This window comes from Mytilus edulis, chromosome 9 (genome assembly GCF_963676685.1).
Source record: "Mytilus edulis chromosome 9, xbMytEdul2.2, whole genome shotgun sequence".
NCBI lineage: Eukaryota > Metazoa > Mollusca > Bivalvia > Mytilida > Mytilidae > Mytilus > Mytilus edulis.
This window is the reverse complement of record NC_092352.1, coordinates 16,279,933-16,303,372: the sequence shown is the minus strand read 5'-3', so window position 1 is coordinate 16,303,372 and position 23,440 is coordinate 16,279,933. Positions and strand designations below refer to the sequence as shown.

Sequence of the window (23,440 nt, the reverse complement as noted above, 5' to 3'; positions counted from 1 at the left end):
CCAGAGTCTAAAGAAATAAGAAGATGTGGTATGAGTGTCAATGAGACAACTTGCCATCCAAGTCATAATGTGTGCTATGACATGTACAGTGTAAGTTGTTAACTTCTTCGTCCTTTCTCAACTAGCGGAGAGTTGTATCATTGGAAATAATACCACAAAGATTTCCTTTTTTATATAAAGAAACACATTTCTCTGTTCTAAATTAGGCTGCTAAGTTTTCTCAATTGAATTGATTTATATTTACCATGTCGGGGCCTTTTATAGTCGACTGTACGGCATATTTTTTTTCTCGTTGTTGAAGGCCACCGTTGCATGTAATTGATCATATCTGCATCATTTGAAATTTGGAGGATAATTTTGGGGGACAAAATAGGACGACATCTTTACAAATTAGTCGATTCAAAACATTTGTATTTTTAAGCACAAAAAATGCACAACTTAGTAAATAGTTATTTTTCTCAAAATCAATACCATATCATTAACGGACATACATTTGTAAAAACGGATGTTTTAATTGCGTACAGAACATGAGCTACACTGCATTGGTACTGTTGTTCCTGCTTCCCTCAGTCAGTCACACAATCGTATAAAAACAACTATAAATCAACCAATTCATTATAATTAGACTAATCTAAAAAAGGACAAGTTATGAAATGAGAAAGTGAGATTTTCTTTTAACAAACTGATTTAAGTATAAAGTTGAATTTTCAAACTGTTTCTACTCTAAATAAAATATTGATTTGAGTGTGTTGCCTTGCGTATAAATTAACTTTATTGAGAATAACCTGATATCTTGAATAGGGTAGCATATGGCCAAACCATATACACCAGTGTCATTGGTTTTCCAAAACGATTTTAGTTCGGAATTAACAAAATAGAATATATTTATACTATTATGGGTTAGTTCATGAACTATTCTAAATTACACAAGTAATTTTTGTGGCCCTTTATAGTTTGCTGTTCGGGATGAGCAAAGGCTGAATGTTGAATGCCTTACTTTGACCTATAATGGTTTGCTTTTTACAAATTGTGACTTGGATCGAAAGTAGTCTCATTGGCGCCCATACTAGATCTCCATATATCTGATTCGTTTCATTAACTTCTTCAAAACAAAGACTGTGTTCACCATGTTCACATTTACACGACATTTTCAAGCCTGGAAACTATCTCTAATTTCCAAAACAGCACATCAGAATTGAACATAAAAGTGGTTTGCTCCTAGTTACTTTGTTGATCTATGTTGTAAAAGAAGAGGGACGAAAGATACCAAAGGGACAGTCAAACTCATAAATCCAAAACAAACTGACAACGCCATGGCTAAAAATGAAAAAGACAAACAGAAAAACAATAGTACACACGACACAACATAGAAAACTAAAGAATAAACAACACGAACCCCACCAAAAACTAGGGGTGATCTCAGGTGCTCCGGAAGGGTAAGCAGATCCTGCTCCACATGTGGCACCCGTCGTGTTGCTTATGTGATTACAAATCCGGTAAATTGTCTAATTCGGTAGGTCATATTCATGAAAGGGAAGGGGATTGTAGTTACGACGTAAGGAACATATCCGATATCATTTGTGAAACGGTTATTCCATAACGGTCAACCAACTCGTGATGGCGTCCGTAAAATTTACGAAGGGATGATTTCAACTTCACCATTTGGAACTCTTGGTTTGTAAGGAAGCTTCCATTTGATTATTTAGGGGGAGGGTATTTTAGTCAATTTAGTCATTTTTTTAGTTGTAATCTTTATTAGTTTTCACTCTCTTCGGTTCTGTCATTTCTTATTAGTTTATTCACACTTTTTTTACAAAACTTATTGTCATCCGGTTTTTTTTCTCAAAACTCATGTCCTGTCTTTTTTCAGATTCATCCTAGCCTGTCCATCACTGAAGCACAGTTTTATTAATCCGTGTTAGTTTTTCTGCTTCTTATCATATAAACAATGAGGAGGAACCCCCCCCCTGGATCCGCCACTGAGGTAAGATCGGACATCTTCATAAGAACTACTAGATATACCAAACAGGTATTAAGTTCACGATTGCATTTCTTTCTTTATAGATTTTTTAAAACCAGTCTGGCCAATTAACTCTAGAATGGGAGATAACTGTAATACGTCAACAACAGGTAAACAAGTTTTCAGTTTGTCTCATGTAATCAGGTAATATGGTTTGTGCATTTATTCAGTGATAGTATTTGCACCATATTTAGGTTCAGTTAATTATATTTTGTTATTATTGTACACTAATGCCAACAAGTGTGTCAACAGAATAGTGATCACTAGTGAAAGTTGCACAATTTTATATACACCCCCTTTTTTGTCTAACGTTTGTAGCAACACATATATAAAGTTTTTTGCAAATACTAAATGTGATTTACTTCTACCCATAGTTGTGTGTGACATTATAATGGATCACCTTGGCAATTACAATACTGGCTATAGTGTGTCTTCGTTGTTTTATATAAGCATTGCTGATGTAAAATGGTTAATCCAATATTTGATACTTATTTTTGTCTCCAAAATATACACTACTAATCACAAAATCAATATAATTTCTATCAAAAACATGAAACAACCAATACAATAAAAACATTTATTAGGCTAATGAAATGGATTCACACAACACAATAGTTCAATACTATTCAATAAACAAATTCAAGAATATCCAATATAGAAATTCAAAAATTGTTAATACATAAGAATTAACCCGTTATACCGAAGGTCAGCCAAAAACAGGCAGTGTTAAAAGATAATTGAACCAAGAGTACACTCTTAATTTTGATATAGACAGAATCTGCTAACAAATAAGCCTGCCCTAGCGCCCAAAAAAGACCAAGTTAGAGATAAGCTAAAGTCAGCCTTCTGAAGAATTAAATGAGAGAAATCTGCTACAAAAACTCTCCCCCTCAAAAGGGGTCAGAAATAAATGAAGCCTTTCTTGTAAAGAGTGTTCCCTTAACTCAAATGAGCCAAAGTATTGGCTATAAAATGAACAATTTTTTGAATTCCAGCATGATTCAAATGCAACAGGTCAGTTTTGTGAAATAAAGGGAACATAGGTCTATGCAATCTGTCATAGAAAGACTTACAAACTGGCATATAATTAACCTTCGCACATCCTGTTTGAGAAAAATCAAAAAGTTGTGAACTAAAATCCTGAACTAAGTGGTCAGACATCCTGAAATTTACTGGTCTAGGTAAAATTGAAGATAAAATAATTCTACAGGAGGCGTTTACACACCTAATTTCCTGAATAATTAAATCAATATTAATCCTATGTTGATTACTAGTTATTGCAAAATATCATTAGTCCCAACATGAATTAAAACATTACAAAACTCGTTAATATTAAAATAGCCATGTCTTATTTTCCATAGCAAATACTCACTTGTTATGCCACCAAACACTTGTATCTCTGTATTCCTTAAATCAGGAAAGTATTTAAAAAACGAATCACTCAAAAATCAAAGTGCTTCTGCACCAAGCTTTGCCTCCTAAAACGAAAATAAAGTATTAGAAAACAATTAACAATAAGACATCATTGTATTTGCCACAATTAGCTTTTCATTCAAACCATATTAGGCAGATAAAGTTTATATGCAAAACTTTTCCTGCCACCCTGAAGTTGTATTAAATCAGATGGTAGACCACATTTGAAAGCCCATGTGGCACCACCCCTTCTAAAACTATGAGTTGAAAATTTACCTGCATCCAAGCCAATACTTGTAATGCATTTTTTCAAAAAGGCATTGAACATATTGTAAGTAACTGGGTTTAAAACACCATTTTTTTTAACAACAAAAGCTGAGGCTGAGTCTGGAACAATAAATTTATTGCACATGGAAACATAGGCCGTAAAAGGATGAAGAGGAGAAGAAGTATTTCTAACAAGAGAAATTTGCAAACTCCTTTCTCCAAATTGTATAGTTTTGGACCAATTAGAATTTACAAGCAATACATTATCTTTTACAAGAATATCCTTCCTTTTTAGACATTTCAAAACCAAATTAGACTTTCAGCACATAAGAAAAAACGCAAACAAAAATAAACACCAAAAAGTGTCTGATGATTACTCTCCTCAAAATTTAAAATACTTTTAAACTGCAATTCTATTCGGAGAAATGGGAAAGGCTGATTTAACTTTATTCGGATTTACTCTTTTTAAACCTTTAAAAAATAATTAAGGAATGACTGTAATATTTTTTCTGTCTATGAAGAAATAACATAAAATATGTGGTGCACACTGAATAACGCGAGTAGCGGGTTATTTAACAGTGTGCACCACATTTTTTATGTTATTTCGAATAGACAGAAAAAATATTACAGTCATTTCTTATAATTTAATTCTAAATTCCATTTTTAAACCGTAGAAAACCATGAAAAAATGTTGATGACGTCAAGGTCACATGACTAAGTTGTGTCTATGGGCTGATAACAAAATAACGTCAGCCAATCAGAAGACGTGTTACATCCAAAATTGAATTATTTTAAAATAGACAGAATTTAAATGCAGAAATTCTAAATCCAAATACAAATTAAGACATTAAACACCATTAACATAATTTCTAATCAAGTCAGTGTTTTCAAATTTTTTCTAGAAACAACTGCATAAGCACTATTTATTAGAAGAGTGCAAAATGTACTATATATACTAGTAATGATGTTTATACTTTTTTTTTTAATTTCTTATTTTAGGATAAATGTAAAGGATACTCCACAAAGTTTGCTAGTGTATGTATGCTGTTTGTATGCTGTATGTTTACAGGTTGATAAACTCCTTGTCTAAGATATTTAAAATGTCAGAACAGCAGGTAAGAACATGTAGAAATATACCATTTAACAATGTTGAAAGTCAAGCAGAAATAAGTAAAAAGATACATACAATTACATTTTGCCAAGGCAGGGTCTTTATAACTAACTATACATTATCATAGATTTACTAATTATTATTTAGGTAGTACAGTATCCTCCTTACATCCATGTTATTTGGAATCAGTTAGATATATAATTGCCTCATTGACAATCTTACCACTTTTCCTTTTATAATGGTAAGTTTAAGAAAAATTACTACCCTTGACAAAAAAATAAAAAGATGAAAATATAGACCAACATATAAGAGCAACACAGAAAACTTGAGATGAACAACAAAACAGAAACAAAACCCCAAAAGTAAAACAAAGTACATGCAATAACTGTAGAATTTGTACTAAGGTGCAGGCCATTAGTCATCTTTTATTCAGAGGTGTGGTAAGTATTAATAAAATTTTTAATTGGACCCTATGACAAAAGTATGAAAAATTGAACCACACACTTTATCAGAAAAAAAAACCAGTATGACAAACACCTATTTTGATAATTCAGAAGATTAATTTATCTTTAACAATAGAATGTGATTAAAACATTCAGCTAATTTTACAAGGGTTATCTCCCTGTACTGTTATGTACAAGTTTTAAATTTATTTTGAGTTACTGAGGTTGGTTAAGGTGCTTAACAAATTTTTAGAGACAGCAGAAGTTTGACTGCAGAAACATTATTGTATTTAGACATTTATAGTCATGTACTTGTTATCAAAGGATCAAATGCAATCATTATTTGTATAGTAAGCAGTAAATGATGTTTGATAGAAAATAACAATGAATATGAAAAAAACGCAAAACCAAAAACTGCATGCTCTTGGAGTTTAACCTTTTGATATTGGGGCCCATCAAAATGCAAGAAATTGTAGGAAATAGTTGTGTACAAAACATGATTTTAAAAAAGCCATACTAGCAATAAGAGGAAATGAATATTTCATCAGCTGCCCCGAGCCTTCCTCCCAAAAAATCAAATTGTCTCCACAATAGTTACATTAAATGATAATAATATTTTGATTAGGCAATATCTGATATGGAATGTCATCCTCTAAAGACTTTGGAGGAAGTAAGAAATTGGTCAGATGAGGGTATTCCGAACAAGATGAAACAGGCTACTGAATGTTTGAGAGAGAGACCCCACACGATTGAAACAGTTCCAAAAACACTTGTGTGTCATGATATGAGGGGAGGCTATCTTGAAGACAGGTAAATTTTATTTTAAGGTGTACACATCACTGTAGGACAAAAATTAAAAATGGAATCTTTTTTCGTCATACATAAGTTATTCATACAGGGTTTGTAGTGTTCAAGTTTTACTGATCAGTTTGTATTTATTTGGAGAGAAAAAAGAGAATCTACTAAGTTATGTTATGTTTACATTCCAGCAGTGAGTTGTTCAGGATTACTTAAACACATGAAATGTTAATGTTGTGTGGACGGTATTTCAAAAACAAGCCTAAAAAGAAAACTGAACATTGATGATAAGGGACTCATTTTGGGCTTGAAATTGAAAAAAATCACTTTAAAATGGTCAAGAGCTATGAATATAACTTGAGGTTTTATACAGAAAAGTGGAATATTAAATTAATTATTCTAGTGATAAAGGATTATTATTTGATCTAATAAGTCAAGTTTTCATATTTTGACATTTAAATCTTTATTTTGAACAGATTTATCCAGGGTGACAAGAACGAGAAAAGCTATAACTTTTACCACTGGCAGCTGATTGATTCGTTTGTTTACTTTAGTCATAATTTCATCACCATCCCACCGGTAACATGGATAAATGTAGCGCATAGAAATGGTGTGAAAATGTTAGGTAATGTTAGATCAGTTGATCATGTTGACCTTTCTGTTGACCTTTATATTAGTTGCTCCAAAATCCAAAATTTTATTTGTTCCATCTCACAAGTTAAATAGAATTAGAAATACAAATTATCCAAAAGTAAATGCTTATAAGTTAAACTCTCAAAGTTTTCTGTGTATTCTTTTTCTTTATAATGTATCAATATGACTGATGTATGGAAAATTACAGTTGACAGCACTATTGTCACAGATAAAAATCTTTAATTATTTTGGACATTTCATAAGGTTTAAAAATTATAAGCAGTTTTTGGCTATGACTTTTTCTTTAAGCATTTGCATGGAGCATGCATGTTTATTATCGGTTAAAGCTCTTGATACTACACAAAAGTATGAATGTTCCATTCATTGATTTATAGGACAAAAATCTTAGCGTTTGAAACTTTATTCAACAGATATTGTGAAATTTCCATGTTTTTTCTCTCACTTATTTACCAATCTTTTTTTCTTACAGGAACTCTGATAACAGAATGGAATGATGGGTATAAAATATGTGAAGAGTTCTTAGCATCAGAATCATCATACCAAGCAGTTGCAGATCAAATGGTCAAAATTACACAGTTTTACAGATTTGATGGATGGCTGATCAATATAGAAAATAAAATTGTAGTAATTATCTTTCAAAAACAATTACAAATATTTTTATACGACAGCAAAAATTAAAAAAAAAATTGGTATATTGGTATCACGTCATTGTCAGCGTTGTCTGAAGATAGATGGTTTCCTCATAATAACTTTAGTATAAGTAAATAGAAATGCATAAAATTTTAACACAATTTTTATAACCACAAAATAAAGGTTGGGATTGATTTTCGGGGTTATGGTCCCATAGGTTTATGAATTAGGGGCCCCAAAGGGGCCAAAAACAAGCATTTATCTCGTTTCAGGACAATAGGTTGTGCATAAGTATTTCAATTGCTCTGAAATTGTACCACAATGTTTAATACCATAAGCAGAAAGTTCAGATTTATTTTAAGGGGTATGGGGCAAACAGTCTATGAATTAAGGCCCAAAAAGGTTCCAAAAACAAGCATTTTTCTAGTTTCAGGACAATAGCTTGTGTGTAACTATATGGATCTCTCTGACATGGTAATACAAGGTTCCATATAACAAAGAGAAGGCTGGGATTGAGTTTGGGGTAAATTTCCCCGAACATGTAGGAATAAGGGGCCAAAAAAAGGTCCAAAAAGAAGCATTTTTCTAGTTAACAGACAATAATTTGTGTTAAAGTGCATGGATCTTTCTGAAATTATACTACAAGGTTTTTACTACAAATGAAAGGCTGGAATTGAGTTTTGGGGTTTTTGCTTCAAGGGGGGTTTGGGGCCGAAAAAGGGGCCCAAATAATCATGTTTGTAGTTTTCAGTCAATAACTTGTGTTTAAGTGTATACATCTCTCTGAAATTATACCACAAGTTTCCATATTACAAAGGGATTGTTATGAGGGGTTATGGCTCAAATCATTTAGCAAATAGGGGCAAAATAGGGGGGAAAACAAGAGTTTTTCTGGTTAAAGGACAATTTAGACAATTTAAAAGCAGACTTAGTAGTGTAAGGGAGGTATTCCAATTCTATTTAAAGAATACTGTTATATATATATATATATATATATATATATATATATATATATTTCTCTAATTCTTCATCAATTTATCCCTTTCAGTACCCATTGTATACAAAAAATTTAATCAACGTTTGGTTCATTTGATCTCAGTTCTTCATTGGTTAACATCCGATTATGACGTCGAATTTTCTTGCTTTCCTCTGAATTTCCTATTGTGACGGCATGAAAAAAGGCGACCATGCCTGATGACGTCACATAGAAAGAACACAACTTTTTGCAGATCATTCGAAAAGAAGGAATAAGTTTGCCTGCATAATGTTAGAAAATCAGAGAAACAGATTCCACCACCAAATCTCGTGCAATACGATATTTATCCACTCTCGACAGTTAAATTTTAAATATTTAAAATGCTCTGGCAAGCCTCGCGTTTTAAATTTGAAAATTTAACTGTTTCGAGTGGATAAATATCATATTACACTCGATGCAGTGGTAGAATCTATATATATATATTTTTGATTACCTTCCTTAAACTGCTTGAAAATCATGTATTAAAAAATGATGATTGTCTTGAAATAACTAGCAGTAATTTTTTTTTAGAAGTTACTATTAATTAATATGTTAACCATGAGGCATGACTGTAAGTCATTTTATATTTTATGATGTATTTAAATAAATAGTTATTGTTGCTAACCCCATTAGAAATTTGAATTGAGATTATTTTTGGAATACAGGAAAGAAGAGGAGGGGGAAAAAATTAGGGGGGAGGAGGTACATTTTTCTCATTTTAGATTTCAGAAATTGAAAAGAAAATTTCTTCAAATATTTGTTTTTTTGAGGGGTTTAATATTCAACAGCATAGTGAATTGCTCAAAAGAAAAAAGAAAAATAAGTTCATTAGACCACATTCATTCTGTGTCAGAAACCTATGCTGTTTCAACTATTTAATCACAATCCAAATTCCAAGCTGTATCCAGCTTGAATGTTGTGTCCATACTTGCCCCAACTGTTCAGGGACCGACCTCTGCGATCGTATAAAGCTGTGCCCTGCGGAGCATCTGGTTGAAGTTACAATCTAAGCAAGTGATGCATTTTTCTGTCTTTATAAAATGCTATTTATACATTTTTGAGCTTTAGTGTTTGTGAATTAAAGATTAAGTATTATCCTCAAAATATGTTCAAGTGGTGTGCTGGTTTCATAGAACTTGTCTCAATTATATTAGGTCATGGTTTATTTTTGTAAACCTGAGTGTGCTCATTTTTGAATCACAGCTGTGCTATTGTTTACTTTTAAGCTAGACAACACAATTTTAGAAAACACTAGATAGCAATGTTGCAGTGAGTAAGTGTTAAAAAATGCTTTAATGGTGACTTTGCTTAATATCTAGACTAGAATTTGATAAAAAGATGATTAATAATCAAGGGGAGATAATAAGCAAATTAAGCTTTGGATCCCTTTTATTGATTGATTGATTGTTGGTTGCTTAACATCCAAGGGGGGGGGGGGGGGAGGGTTCCTTTCATCATTTCAAACTTTTTTCTGTAGTTTTATAGAAAATTGTTTTTCAAACTTTCACATGGAGGAAAAAAGGGGCTTCAGACAACTTTTATGTATAGATATTCAGGCTGTTATGACTATTATTTGTCCTCAATGAAAAATCTTCAACTATGCTAAAAGAGTAATTATAATAATTATGAAAGGATTTGAAATCAGGCTATACCACTTTAAGAGTGTTTCTTCTGTGTATTCTGAATTGTTTTTTTTTTAATTATTTCCAGGAAGAAAAGGTTCCTTGTTTATGTAAGTTTGTGGAATATCTGACAGCCAAGCTACATGAGACTTTACCAGGATCTGAAGTGATATGGTATGATAGTGTCATTAACACAGGAGAACTGACATGGCAGGATGCACTCAATGATAAAAACTGGTAAGTTAAAAAATTTGTCACAGAAAATTAGTCTGTAAAAGATTTGTAAGCATAGATGTTAAGCCATGGCACATTAGTGGATTGTTAATTGACTCTTATCTAACCCTAAGACATCAAAAAATTAATAACCATTCGTTATGTGAATTTTTCTTACCCTGAACATGACTGAATGTGAAATTTCAAATTGAAGGAAGTATTTCATGACAATAAAATTGAGAATGAAAATGAGGAATGTGTCAAAGAGACAACAACCCGACCATAGAACAGACAACAGCAGAAGGTCACCAACAGGTCTTCAATGCAGCGAGAATTCCCGAAACCCGGAGACATCCTTTAGCTGGCCCCTAAACAACTCCAAATTGTACATAAGAAACTAAAATTAAAAATAATAGACGATAAACAAAGGCCAGAGGCTCCTGACATGAGACGGGCGCAAAAATGCAGCGGGGTTAAACAGACATGTATCAGACATGACTGTTATTGGTATAAACATCACAAACATTCAAAGATAAAAAGAACAACACTGAGAACTGATGCAAGAACAACTTAACCCCCTCTAAAACAAGAGGAGTGAGCTCAGATGCTCTGTAAAGATAAGCAGATCCTGCTCCATATGAATAAAATACAGAAAAAAAATCATTCAAAAAGTAATTTTACTCAAAAATATTAGTAAGTCCAATAATAAAACTGGTGAATATAGATGATCCTAGATAATGTAAAAAACTTATTAGTATTTTTTTTTTTTTTTAATGACTTTTAGTATAATAGTCCCATCAAAAACACAAGCTTACACAGAGCACTGTATTTGCTTATTAAATTTTGTACCTTCTTGTACTCCAGTATAAACAGATATTCCTGATATGTTTACTGTAAAAACAGACTTCTCATCATGTGCATTTTACATAATTTTTGTCTTTTTTTATTTGTAATGCATACAAAAGGTTCTTGTATCATTTCTTTTTAATTTGAGGTGATAACAAATAAACCCTCACATATGAAGATTATTGGGGAACTCAGTATGAGACAACTCTCCATCCAAGTCACAATGTGTAAAAAGTTTGACATACTTTAGAATTTTAAATGTAAATGCTGCTTGTAATTTCAGTATGTTCTTTGATGTTTGTGATGGTATTTTCTTGAATTACAACTGGAACTCAGAAAAGTTACTCAGTTCCATGGCTCTAGCTATGTCTAAAGACAGACCTCGAGATGTCTATGTTGGATTAGATGTATTTGGTCGTGGTTGTTTGGGCGGTGGTGGATTTAACTCCATTGAGGTACTCATTATTAACCATTAAGAAGAGAGCAAACATTAATATTAATTTCATTTTCAGTAGAAAGGTATTATATGTAAATTGAAAAGAAAATCCTACCATTGATTATTGGACTAAATAGATAAAAATAGATATTTTAATTTGGAAACCTTTTGTATGCTGGTTACAATCAACATTACAAACTTAAAGTTGCTCTTCCTGTTTTACTTTAATTATTTCTGAAAAAGTTATGTCAGAACAAATAACCAGTAAATCCATGTGATTAAAAGCTGTTTTATTGTAGGCATTGACAGCAATAAGGAAGTATAATATGTCAGTTGCTATATTTGCCTTTGGATGGGTGTATGAGTGTTGTGATGTTGACAACTATATTGATAATGAAAACAGGTATTTATATTGTCATTTCAGGGCCTTTTATAGCTGACTATGTGGTACGGGCTTAGCTCAATGTTGAAGGCCATACGATGACCTATAGTTGTTAATTTCTGTGTCATTTTGGTCTCTTGTGAAGAGTTGTCTCAATGGCAATCATACCAGATTTTTTTTTTAAGATTTTGCTCAGATAATAAATAGACTTATAGAGATTTTGTTTTAACAGGCGAATTTTCAATGTACTCTGACAGATATGATTATGGAATATTGGGATTTGATTGTTCAAGACACAAATTGCTAGTCAGAAATGTCTATGACTTCCATTTAATGGACAACAAATATGATAAAATTTAAATGTTTTTGTATTCAGACAAAATATTTTTTGTCAACTCTGTATACATTGAAAATCTTTAGTTAATGGATCGCTTCCTAGATCAGCACACTATTATTATTTAGAGAAGTGCAGGGTGATTAATAAAGTACATGTTGAAGATTGAAGTATTTTTATATTTTAATGACTGGATAAATATTTTGTTTTAGATTTTGGGATTTATTGAGTGATTTGTGTCCAACTTCAGTGTGGACAAAGGGAATCTTGTCGTCATCATTTTGCATTGGAGCAGGGCGCAAATTTTATCTCCAAGGAAATGTAAGAAAATGTTCAATACTTTTCACATTTTTGTCGAGCCTGCAACTTTTGTTGCAGAAAGCTCGACATAGGGATAGTGATCCGGCGGCGGCGGCTACGGCGGCGGCGTTAGCTCACTTCTTAAAAGCTTTATATTTTAGAAGGTGGAAGACCTGGATGCTTCATACTTTGTATATAGATGCTTCATGTTACGAAGTTTCCGTCAGTCACATGTCCAATGTCCTTGACCTCATTTTTATGGTTCAGTGACCACTTGAAAAAAAAGTTCAAATTTTTTGTAATGTTGAATTCTCTCTTATTATAAGTAATAGGATAACTATATTTGATATGTGCGTACCTTGCAAGGTCCTCGTGTCTGTCAGACAGTTTTCACTTGACCTCGACCTCATTTCATGGATCAGTGAACAAGGTTAAGTTTTGGTGGTCAAGTCCATATCTCAGATACTATAAGCAATAGGGCTAGTATATTAGGTGTATGGAAGGACTGTAAGGTGTACATGTCCAACTGGCAGGTGTCATCTGACCTTGACCTCATTTTCATGGTTCAGTGGTTATAGTTAAATTTTTGTGTTTTGGTCTGTTTTTCTCATACCATATGCAATAGGTTTACTATATTTGTTGTATGGAATGATTGTTAAGTGTACATGTCTAGCGGGCAGATGTCATGTGACGTTGACCTCATTTTCATGGTTCAGTGGTCAAAGTTAAGTTTTTGAGTTTTGGTCTTTTTATCTAATGCTATATGCCATAGGTCAACTATATTTGGTTTATGGAAATATTTTATGATCTTTATGTCAGTCGAGCAGGTTTTATTTAACCGTGACCTCATTTTCACGGTTCATTGCACAGTGTTAAGTTTTTGTGTTTTGGTCTATTTTTCTTAAACTATAAGTAAGTAATGTGTCAACTATATATGTTGTATAGAAGCATTGTTAGCTGTACCTGTCTGCCTGGCATGGTTCATCTGACCTGGACCTCTTTTTCAAGGTTCATTGGTCTTTGTTTAGTTATCTTGGTTAATGTTAAGTTTATGTGACAGTTGTAATAAAGCTTAGCTTTATACTTAGGACTATCAACATAATATCAATGATTAGTATAGAAGGCGAGACATTTCAGCGTGTGCACTCTTGTATCATTTAGAGATAAAACTTTATTTTATACAGAACATAATAATGTCTATTATTTACATGACAAAAATATACTTACAAACATGCTTTTCTGTAGTGGACTATTTGAGAAAATAGTTTGCACGATGTGAACATTATTTATTAGTTCATAACTAATTGGTTGAGTTTTTATTATTCAATGATTAATTTTTTTCTGAATAAATGATAGAAAAAAACAAAATCTACATTGAAATATTCGTTTATCATCAAAACAGTTTTTACTTAGCCATTTGTTTTGGTTTCATAGTTGTATATTTCTGATTTGTAAGTGAATACTATAAATGAACTTAACAAATGTGATTTCCTACTTAGTTGACTGAATTTATTGTAGGTCTGTAATGAGAATCCTTGGTATAATTTAAGTTTACAAGAGGTTCAGCCATATTATAGAAGGAAACAGATAGTGGTAGCTCCTCAGGAACTCCCTGCTCTAGAGCCCTGTTTTGAATGTGCATATTTAGGAGGAAGTTGTTTTAGTTACAACGGAGAGTTACCATCTACTGGAATTCCACAGTTATTCAGGTATAACTTGTTTTCATTCCTAGTTTTGTCCTTCATTTGTGGATAATGGTCATTGAAGGTAAAATGGCCTTTAATAGGACCAGATTGATCAGTTTTAGATCCAAAATATTTTTTATGCCCCACCTATGATAGTAGAGGGGCATTATGTTTTCTGGTCTGTGCGTCCGTTTGTCCGTCCGTCCGTCTGTCCGTCCGTCTGTTCGTCCGTCTGTCCCGCTCCAGGTTAAAGTTTTTGTTCAAGGTAGTTTTTGATGAAGTTGAAGTCCAATCGACTTCAAACTTAGTACACATGTTCCCTATGATATGATCTTTCTAATTTTAATGCCAAATTAAAGTTTTTACCCCAATTTCACGGTCCACTGAACATGGAAAATGATAGTGCGAGTGGGGCATTCGTGTACTGAGGACACATTCTTGTTAATCATTAATTCAGGATACTAAGTGATTTAAGATCCTTCAAAAATCTAATATCTGGTATATCAGAATAATAAGTTTTATTAATCAATCAATCAATATTAATTGTTTCTTATACATGTGTAATGATTTTTTTTCTTAAATGATATAAGCATTAAAATTTTGTTTGTATTGTAGGTTATTTGACCTTGACTGTAAACCTAAGGAGTCTTACATTGTGAGTTATGCTTACAAAACTAAGGGAGATAACGAAGTATTTCTAGAAATAGAAAGTCAAAGACAAAATGAAAAGAAAAGTTTTATCTTTTTGTCCGAAACTGAACAGCTACCAAGTATAAGTGACAGTGACGCAACTAATGATTCTATTGAGAAGAAGCCAATACAAAGTAGTAAAGTGATAATAAACCCCAAGCCTATTGAGACTGTGCTGAAGGAATGTCTTAACCAGATTTGTCTGCCAGCAAAGGATTGTGATTGGACTTCTAGGTACAATTTAACTGTATACATACATTATTTCGATGTTGAACATGGTGGCTTGTATAATTACTATACTACTGTATACATACATTATTTTGTTGTTGAACATGGTGACTTGTATAATTACTATACTACTGTTTTATCAATATTACAAGATATAATCAGGTTTTATGCTCTCTGAATTTATTTTTTTTAATATGTTTGTTCCATCCATACAAAAAAATATTTTCTTTATCCCTTTTCTAGCTAATTTCTCAACCTTTAAATCTTAAAATACAAGACTATACATCACTGTCATGGCACTTATTTTTTTCTTTCTTTCAACAAATATATGATTAGATTATTATTTTTTTACTTGTTACTATGAATATGCTTATATATTTTTAAAATATAATAAGTATACATGAATCACTTAAAAAAATCTTGACAGTGCATCAGACCACATCAAATTATTCTCTATGTTAAGCATATTAGTATCTTTGATTGATTGATTGTTGATGTTTACTGCTGCTTTAACCACTATTGACTATAATGTGGTGGTCAGTTTTTATTGGTGAAGGAAGCCCTAGGAGAGGCCACCAAACTTAGGCAGGAAAACTGACAATCCTAGTCCATTAACATAAAGGTTGAATAGACCACTTTTAAGTTTTACATTAATTAACATTTCGTCTAACATCTAGACATGTAATAATGTAGCTCCCTAAATATTTAAGTACAGACAAATTTTCATTAGTGAATAACCAAACAAATTTTTACTCATTTGAAAGTTGTATAAAATTAGGACAAATACAGTTTATCTCCTTGAAAAATATCTCATTTGAAAGTTGTATAAAATTAGGACAAATACAGTTTATCTCCTTGAAAAATATCTCCCTATCATTTTTGTATGCTGGACAACTAGTTATAAAATGTTGTTCATCTTCAACCAAATTTAGAGTACATTTCTTACAAAGCCTTTGGTCTCTTTCTATATATAATAATAGATACAGAGGATTGCCTGTATCCCTGCACTATTAAAGTTCATCAAGCTTCTTAGTGATCATCGTTACTAGAAACAATTTTTGTTCTGTAGGTACTTAATTACAATTCCCTAATGACAGTAGTGCTGATTTTAAATTATAAGAATTCGATTTGCCGAATAATTCGTGCAATATATCATCATAGTTTTCCAACCATTGCTCGTCATGGAAATGCAAGTGACGAGGCCCCTAAACGCAGGAATAATGTAACAGTACATAAACTACTTAGACCACTCTTTCACTATGACTGAGGCCAAAGTATCTTTAAAAACATGTCAATTAGTCTAAAGGAATTTATGATTCAATCATAAATGCATATAAAAGCTTGTTTTATGTAACTAAATGCTTACTGTTTACCTTTACAGGTGGTATATACTAGATAAGGAACAGATAGAAGACTTTTCGCTAACCTCAATATTGTGTGGATTATCATCCAAAAACACCCAAAAGGAAATCATTAATATAGGTCAAATACAGGTAAAAGTTCATATTAGGGACGAGTATGCAATTTCATTAAGCTGGAATTGCCTGCTATAATAGGATTGCAATTGTGACTACATATGTTTATATAGATTCCACAACTGCAACAAGTGTATTACAATATTTCTCCACTCAAGACAGTTAAATTTTAATATTTAAAGCATGAGGCTTGCCAAGCTTTTTAAATAATTCAAATTTAACTGTTAAGAGTGGATAAATATCGTAATACACCAGTTACAGTGGTGGAATCTGTTTCTCTATTGATTTTTATCCTTCCTTTTCAAAGATTTGAGGAAAGTTGTGTACTTTTGATGTGACGTCATCAGGCATGGTCGCCTTTTTTCATGACGTCACAATAACAAATTTAATGGCACAATTAAATTTCAACCAATTATTTGACGAGAACAGAATTTTCACTAGTGAGGAGAAATATTTTTCTCACACGGGTCAGTGAAAATAGCACAAAAATTAGAGAAAAGGCAATACAGGAGTTAGCTTTTGTTTTGAGTAGACTTGAAAATAATATTATAATTACTGATGCCGCAATATCATTTTACAATGATACAACAAAGAAAGTTTTAAGATACCTATGAAAAAAGGATAAGGAGCAGACAAAAAAGTCCAAGAAATACTATGGGTAAAATAAATAGAACTTCAGTGGATTCATTTATTTTCAGGGGTACAAGTTTTCGTGGATGGGGGACAAACTTGTATTTTCGTCAATACTTGATATCGTGGTTTTTACAGTGTCTACATACAAGCCTATATAACATCTGAAATTTGTTGAACATTTAAATTTGTGGTTCACTAGTAACCATGAAACCCACAAAATTGGTACCCAAGAACAATAATAACAAGCCATAGTAAAATATAAATACACTTCTCAGTAATCTGAAGATTTATCAACACAAAACCAGGAAAACAAGGGATGAACATCAGGTGACAATTAATTAGGATTATATATTTTATCATCAGCTAAGTGCATGAATAATAAAAATGTTCTTTCATTTCCACAGATGTTTCCATTCTCTCAACTCAGAATTCCAAGCATTTCCAACATAGCAATCTCAACGCAAGCTGACAGTACCATAGAAGTATCATGGGCCTGTAGCAATCCAGCAGATGTCAGTTACTACATTGTGTACCTAGACAATATTTATCTTGGCAGAGCAGCTTCAACATATTATTTTCTGGAAAATCAAAAGGATGACAAAAAATCATTTATTATCAGTGTTCAAGCTGTTTTAAATATTGGACTTGTTACAAATCTGGCAAAATCTGAAAAATTTAATGTAAATATATAGAACATTTCTAGTAATTTTGTATCTTGATTTAATTTATTATATGTAGAGGGATTAACAAAATTATAATACTCATATAATTTGCTGATTATTTCAGAATATATTGATTCCTTTGATGTTAGTACTGAAATTAAGGTTCCACTGTGGAAGATAGAGAATTTCTAAATGTTAAAATAAACTATTTAGTATCTTTTTTTTGTAGAGGAAATTATAAGCATTGCAATACTCATATAATGTGTTGATCATATCATTTGAATATGAATTACTTTGATATTAGTACATTGTACTATAACTAACATGGTTCAATTGTTGAAAATAGTGAATAACTAAATGTTAGATGAACTAATCTTGCAATATTATGTGTTAATCTATGGCTATTTTTATTGGTCGTTGTACTCTTTTTGACAATCTACTAAATAAAGTGTTCATCATTAGCAGAATCTGTTAAATTCTTGGTATTTCATAATTTCTTGTGGCCATATAAAGTTTATTATATAGTATAACTTTCTGCTCCAATTTAAGACAATATGTTGTCTTATACAGCCCACTAACTGTACATGATGTAGTGGTTTATTGTTGCTAGACGAAACGCGCGTCTGGCGTATATAGTCCTGGTATCTATGATGAGTTTATTTATTATTGTTGCTAAATACTTTCTGGATCTGTATAACATTCCCCAAAAATTCATCAAATGTCAAACAGGAGGTAGATTTGCAAAACGTTCAAAAACTCATCATACAGAGGAATAAAGAGGAAAAGAGGAAGATATCGAAAAGCAGCAAAATTTTACCACTTCTGTTGCAGAAAGCTTGACATAGTGATAGTGATCCAGAGGCTGCCTCATTAGCTTACTTCTTTAAAGCTTTATTCTTTAGAAGGTGGTAGATCTGGATGCTTCAAACTTTGTAAATAGACAATAAATGCCGGATATTATGAAGTTTCTATGTCATATGTCCATTGCCCTTGACCTCATTTTCATGGTTTAGAGACTAATTGTAAAAAAATAATTGTAATGTTAATTTCTCTCTTATTACGAGTTTTAGGATTACTATATTTGCAAGGTCTTTAACATCATTTCATGGATCAGTGAACAAGGTTTAGTTTAAATGGTAAAGTCCATATATCATATACTATAAGCAATAAGTCTACTTATTTGGTATATGGAATGATTGTAGGTTGCATTTCTGTAAATATTGACAATTCATTTTCCCATAGGAACTCCCTTTACCACTAAAACTGTACCACTTTTACTATGAAGTTTCGAAAATAAGCCTATCATGGAATGGAAAGTTCATATGCACTATAAATGTATTATTTTTTCAAAGGTCAAAATATAGAGCTGTGTGGCATATTTTAACGTTTATAGGCCCCAAACTTCTAAGAGTTTTAACTAACCCTAAATTTCTTAACTACCCCTACCTCTACTGTAGGGTTACCACAGATTTCAATATAAACAATATTCACATCTATATTTACTGGTAACATTCCCAAATTATGTCTCTATGAGATGCAACCTACAGATCAGAACTGGGAACCAGTACGTAAACAAAATTTATTATCTATGAATATTCTAAATTTCCCCAAAAGAGGCGTGGTTTGAGAAACAGCTGAATTTACAAAGTGCAACCTGTAAAGTGAACATGTCTAACCTTTTTTCATTGTTTATCGGTCAAAGTTCATTTTTGGTGTTTTGGTCTTTTTTACTATTACTATCTGCACTATGTCAACTTTATTTGGTGTGTGGAAATATTTTATATTGTACATGTCATACTCACAATTTTTATTTGACTGTGACCTCATTTTCATGGTTCATAACTCAGTTTTGTGTTCTGCTCTGTTTTTCTTATAAGCAATAGATCAATTATATTTGTACTCCTGGACTATCAACATAAAATCAATGGTCAATATGGAAGACATTTCATTGTGTGCACTATTGTTTAAATGTATAGATAATAAATTACCTCTCAGATCCTAACAATGTGTCACATGATTAGTCAAGCAGAAGGACCAGGGAATTATGTATTGTTAAGAATCAATTGCCAAGTAACAATAATTATGCCATATATCAAACAAGGTTCATACAGATATTTTCATGCTTTCTATATAGAAACAAGAAGATGTGGTAGGATTACCAATCACCAGAGAACAAATGATCCAATAGTTAGCAACTATAGGTAACAGTTGGGCCTTTAACAAATTACCGGTACAATGAATGTGCAAAACCCATATCACATTGGAAGCTATAAAACACAAGACTACAGATAATGAATGTTGTTTATTTACAAAAATGTTCAATAAAATATATAATTTGATCTTTTTATAAATGTATTTATAAAATTGTGTAGATATATATATATTGTGTACAGTTTGATCATTTGGTAGCACCTAATTTTAATACATGTTTAAGAAAGTTATAATACAAATTAAACTCTTTTAAAAAGAAAAACAATGCTATCTGCATTAAACAGAAATAACAACAAAATTACTACCTGTATTACTAGTTGACAGCTATACTTTTTACCTGAATATCAAACACAGGTATACTGTTTACCTGAATATCATACACAGGTATAAAGTTTTCAAATCCACTACAGCAACTTTTTCCCCTCAATTTCTTGATCTTCATGAAAACTGTTTTGACACAGAAGCTAAAAAACAAGTCTTTTGACTGCCCCTACAACATTCTTACTTTGTTTAGTGATCTTGGGCTGTAGGCCTTGTGGTTAATCATAAAGAATGGTTTGACATTGCATTATGTAACTTTCAAAATATCAGTAGTGGATCTAGCTGTTTTTAAAAGAGGGGTTCCAACCCAGGAGAAAGTGGGCTTCTAAATATATGTTCTCATTCAAATGCATTGATCATCAAAAATATTGTTGTTCGAATACCCGACCTAGAACTGCCTCTGCAATTTGGATTACATAATTTCATATTTTAGTTTAGAAACCTTTTTATTTCAGACATATATAAAGCCAAGGATTTGTTTATTTGTATTTTTTTTATTACAAATATCTATTTATTGTTAAAAGAAACAATAAAAAAACTCTAAGGGAATACCATTAAACAAATTAATTTGATAGAAAAAGGTTAAAAATTTGTCTTTCAGCTCAGATGCAAATCTGTAGTAAAAAAATAAGTAGTTATCATATAACCTTAACAAGTAAAAAGAAATAATATAAAAAAAAAACAACAAGTGAATGTTGTAAGTATATGCTGTTCATGAGAGATCATAATAAATAGCTCACAAAACAAAACAGTAAAAATCTTGGAATGTATCGTCAAAGTTGAAGACAATCACATATGGCTTTGAAAAATAATTTGGTTACAGAGTACAATATAAAATTTTAACAATAAACCAGATGCTCCGCAGGGCGTAGCTTTATACGACCGCAGAGGTTGAACCCTGAACGGTTAGGGCAAGTATGGACACAACATTCAAGCTGGATTCAGCTCTAAATTTGGATTGTGATTAAATAGTTGACACAGCATAGGTTTCTGACACAGAATGAATGTGTTCTAATGAACTTAAAATTTGTGTTTCTCTTAGAGCAATTCACTATGCTGTTGAATATTAATCCTCTCAAAAAAATGTTTGAAGAAATTTTCTTTTTTATTTATGAAATTTCAAATGAGCAAAATTGAACCCAATTTTTTTAATCACATCCCCCTTTCCCTTATTCCAAAACTAATCTCAATTAAAATTTCTAATGGAGTTTGCAACAATAACTACTCATTTAAATACATCATAAAATATTAAGATGTAAAAAAACTGCTTGTTATCACTGAATGGTAAAGATTATTTTAATTTATCAGTTGGTAGTAAAAAGTGAATATACATTGTATATTGTATATAACAAAGATTTAAGTTGATTCTGGACAAAGAAAGATAACTCCAATTAAAAAAAAATCTTGCTATTGCACAATATTTTGCAATTAGATATTTCTTGCTTGCTATTCTGGACAAAGAAAGATAACTCTAATTAAAAAAAAAATTGATATTTCACAATATTGTGCAATTAGATATTTCTTGCCATTGCGCAATACTGTGCAATTGAAAATACTTGCTATTGCACAATACTTAATATAATAATTTTAGATCCTGATTTGGACCAACTTGAAAACTGGGCCCATAATAAAAAATCTAAGTACATTTTTGGATTCAGCATATCAAAGAACTTCAAGATTTCAATTTTTGTTAAAATCAGACTAAGTTTAATTTTGGACCCTTTGGACTTTAGTGTAGACCAATTTGAAAACAGGACCAAAAATGAAGAATCTACATACACAGTTAGATTTGGTATATCAAAGAACCCCATTTATTCAATTTTTGATGAAATCAAACAAAGTTTAATTTTGGACCCCGATTTGGACCAACTTGAAAACTGGGCCAATAATCAAGAATCTAAGTACATTTTTAGATTCAGCATATCAAAGAACCTAACTGATTCATTTTTTGTCAAAATCAAACTAAGTTTAATTTTGGACCCTTTGGACCTTAATGTAGACCAATTTGAAAACGGGACCAAAAGTTAAGAATCTACATACACAGTCATGACAGTTAGATTCAGCATATCAAAGAACCCAAATTATTCAATTTTGATGAAATCAAACAAAAGTTTAATTTTGGACCCTTTGGGCCCCTTATTATGTTGGGACCAAAACTCCCAAAATCAAACCCAACCTTTCTTTTATGGTCATAAACCTTGTGTTTAAATTTCATAGATTTCTATTTACTTATACTAACGTTATGGTGCGAAAACCAAGAAAAATGCTTATTTGGGTCCCTTTTTGGCCCCTAATTCCTAAACTGTTGGGACCTAAACTCCCAAAATCAATACCAACCTTCCTTTTGTAGTCATTAACATTGTGTTTAAATTTCATTGATTTCTATTTACTTAAACTAATGTTATTGTGCGAAAACCAAGAATAATGCTTATTTGGGCCCTTTTTTGGCCCCTAATTCCTAAACTGTTGAGACCAAAACTCCCAAAATCAATCCCAACCGTTCTTTTGTGGTCATAAACCTTGTGTCAAAATTTCATAGATTTCTATTAACTTAAACTAAAGTTATAGTGCGAAAACCAAGAAAATGCTTATTTGGGCCCTTTTTGGCCCCTTATTCCTAAAATGTTGGGACCAAAACTCCCAAAATCAATACCAACCTTCCTTTTGTGGTCATAAACCTTGTGTTAAAATTTCATAGATTTCCATTCGCTTTTACTAAAGTTAGAGTGCGAAAACTAAAAGTATTCGGACGCCGGACGACGACGACGACGCCGACGCCAACGTGATAGCAATATACGACGAAAATTTTTTCAAAATATGCGGTCGTATAAAAATCTGCATATTTGAAAAACATGTCAACAATAACTTGAAGGGTTACCAATTTGTAACCAATTTATAAAAAAAGCAATTGTATCAAGTATTTTTTAGGAATGACTAGTTTCTATTCAAATTTAAATCAATTATTAATAATCAATTACAGAAGTTTACAAAAATTTACAAAAATTCAGAAACCTTTACTGACATCATTAATCTCTGGTCCATTTAGCTGTC

The 23,440-nt window shown here is 31.7% G+C and overlaps 2 protein-coding genes across 4 annotated transcripts in view; one reads left to right on the top strand and one right to left on the bottom strand.

The window, feature by feature from the left end:
• Positions 1–2,073: 2,073 nt before the first annotated feature.
• LOC139489583 (cytosolic endo-beta-N-acetylglucosaminidase-like) lies at positions 2,074–18,333 on the top strand. 2 transcript variants are annotated; one of them, XM_071276160.1, is made up of 13 exons: positions 2,074–2,130; positions 4,700–4,815; positions 5,880–6,064; positions 6,529–6,677; positions 7,176–7,330; positions 10,062–10,210; positions 11,316–11,487; positions 11,768–11,871; positions 12,397–12,505; positions 14,003–14,193; positions 14,785–15,093; positions 16,469–16,580; positions 17,600–18,333. In XM_071276160.1, exons 2-13 carry the CDS (start codon positions 4,738–4,740, stop codon positions 17,885–17,887), a joined length of 2,001 nt encoding a protein of 666 aa, XP_071132261.1. In that variant the 5' UTR covers positions 2,074–2,130; positions 4,700–4,737; the 3' UTR covers positions 17,888–18,333. The 2 variants fall into 2 exon arrangements, with proteins under 2 accessions (XP_071132261.1, XP_071132262.1); XM_071276161.1 differs by having other exon boundaries at positions 2,101–2,164.
• A 3,152-nt stretch (positions 18,334–21,485) lies between these two features.
• Positions 21,486–23,440, bottom strand: part of LOC139489572 (arf-GAP with dual PH domain-containing protein 1-like) — a 28,972-nt gene continuing 27,017 nt past the window's right edge. For both annotated transcript variants that reach the window (XR_011656203.1, XR_011656201.1), the window contains one exon: positions 21,486–23,406. The gene's annotated coding sequence lies outside the window, so the exon portion shown is untranslated. The remainder of the gene's footprint in view (positions 23,407–23,440) is intronic.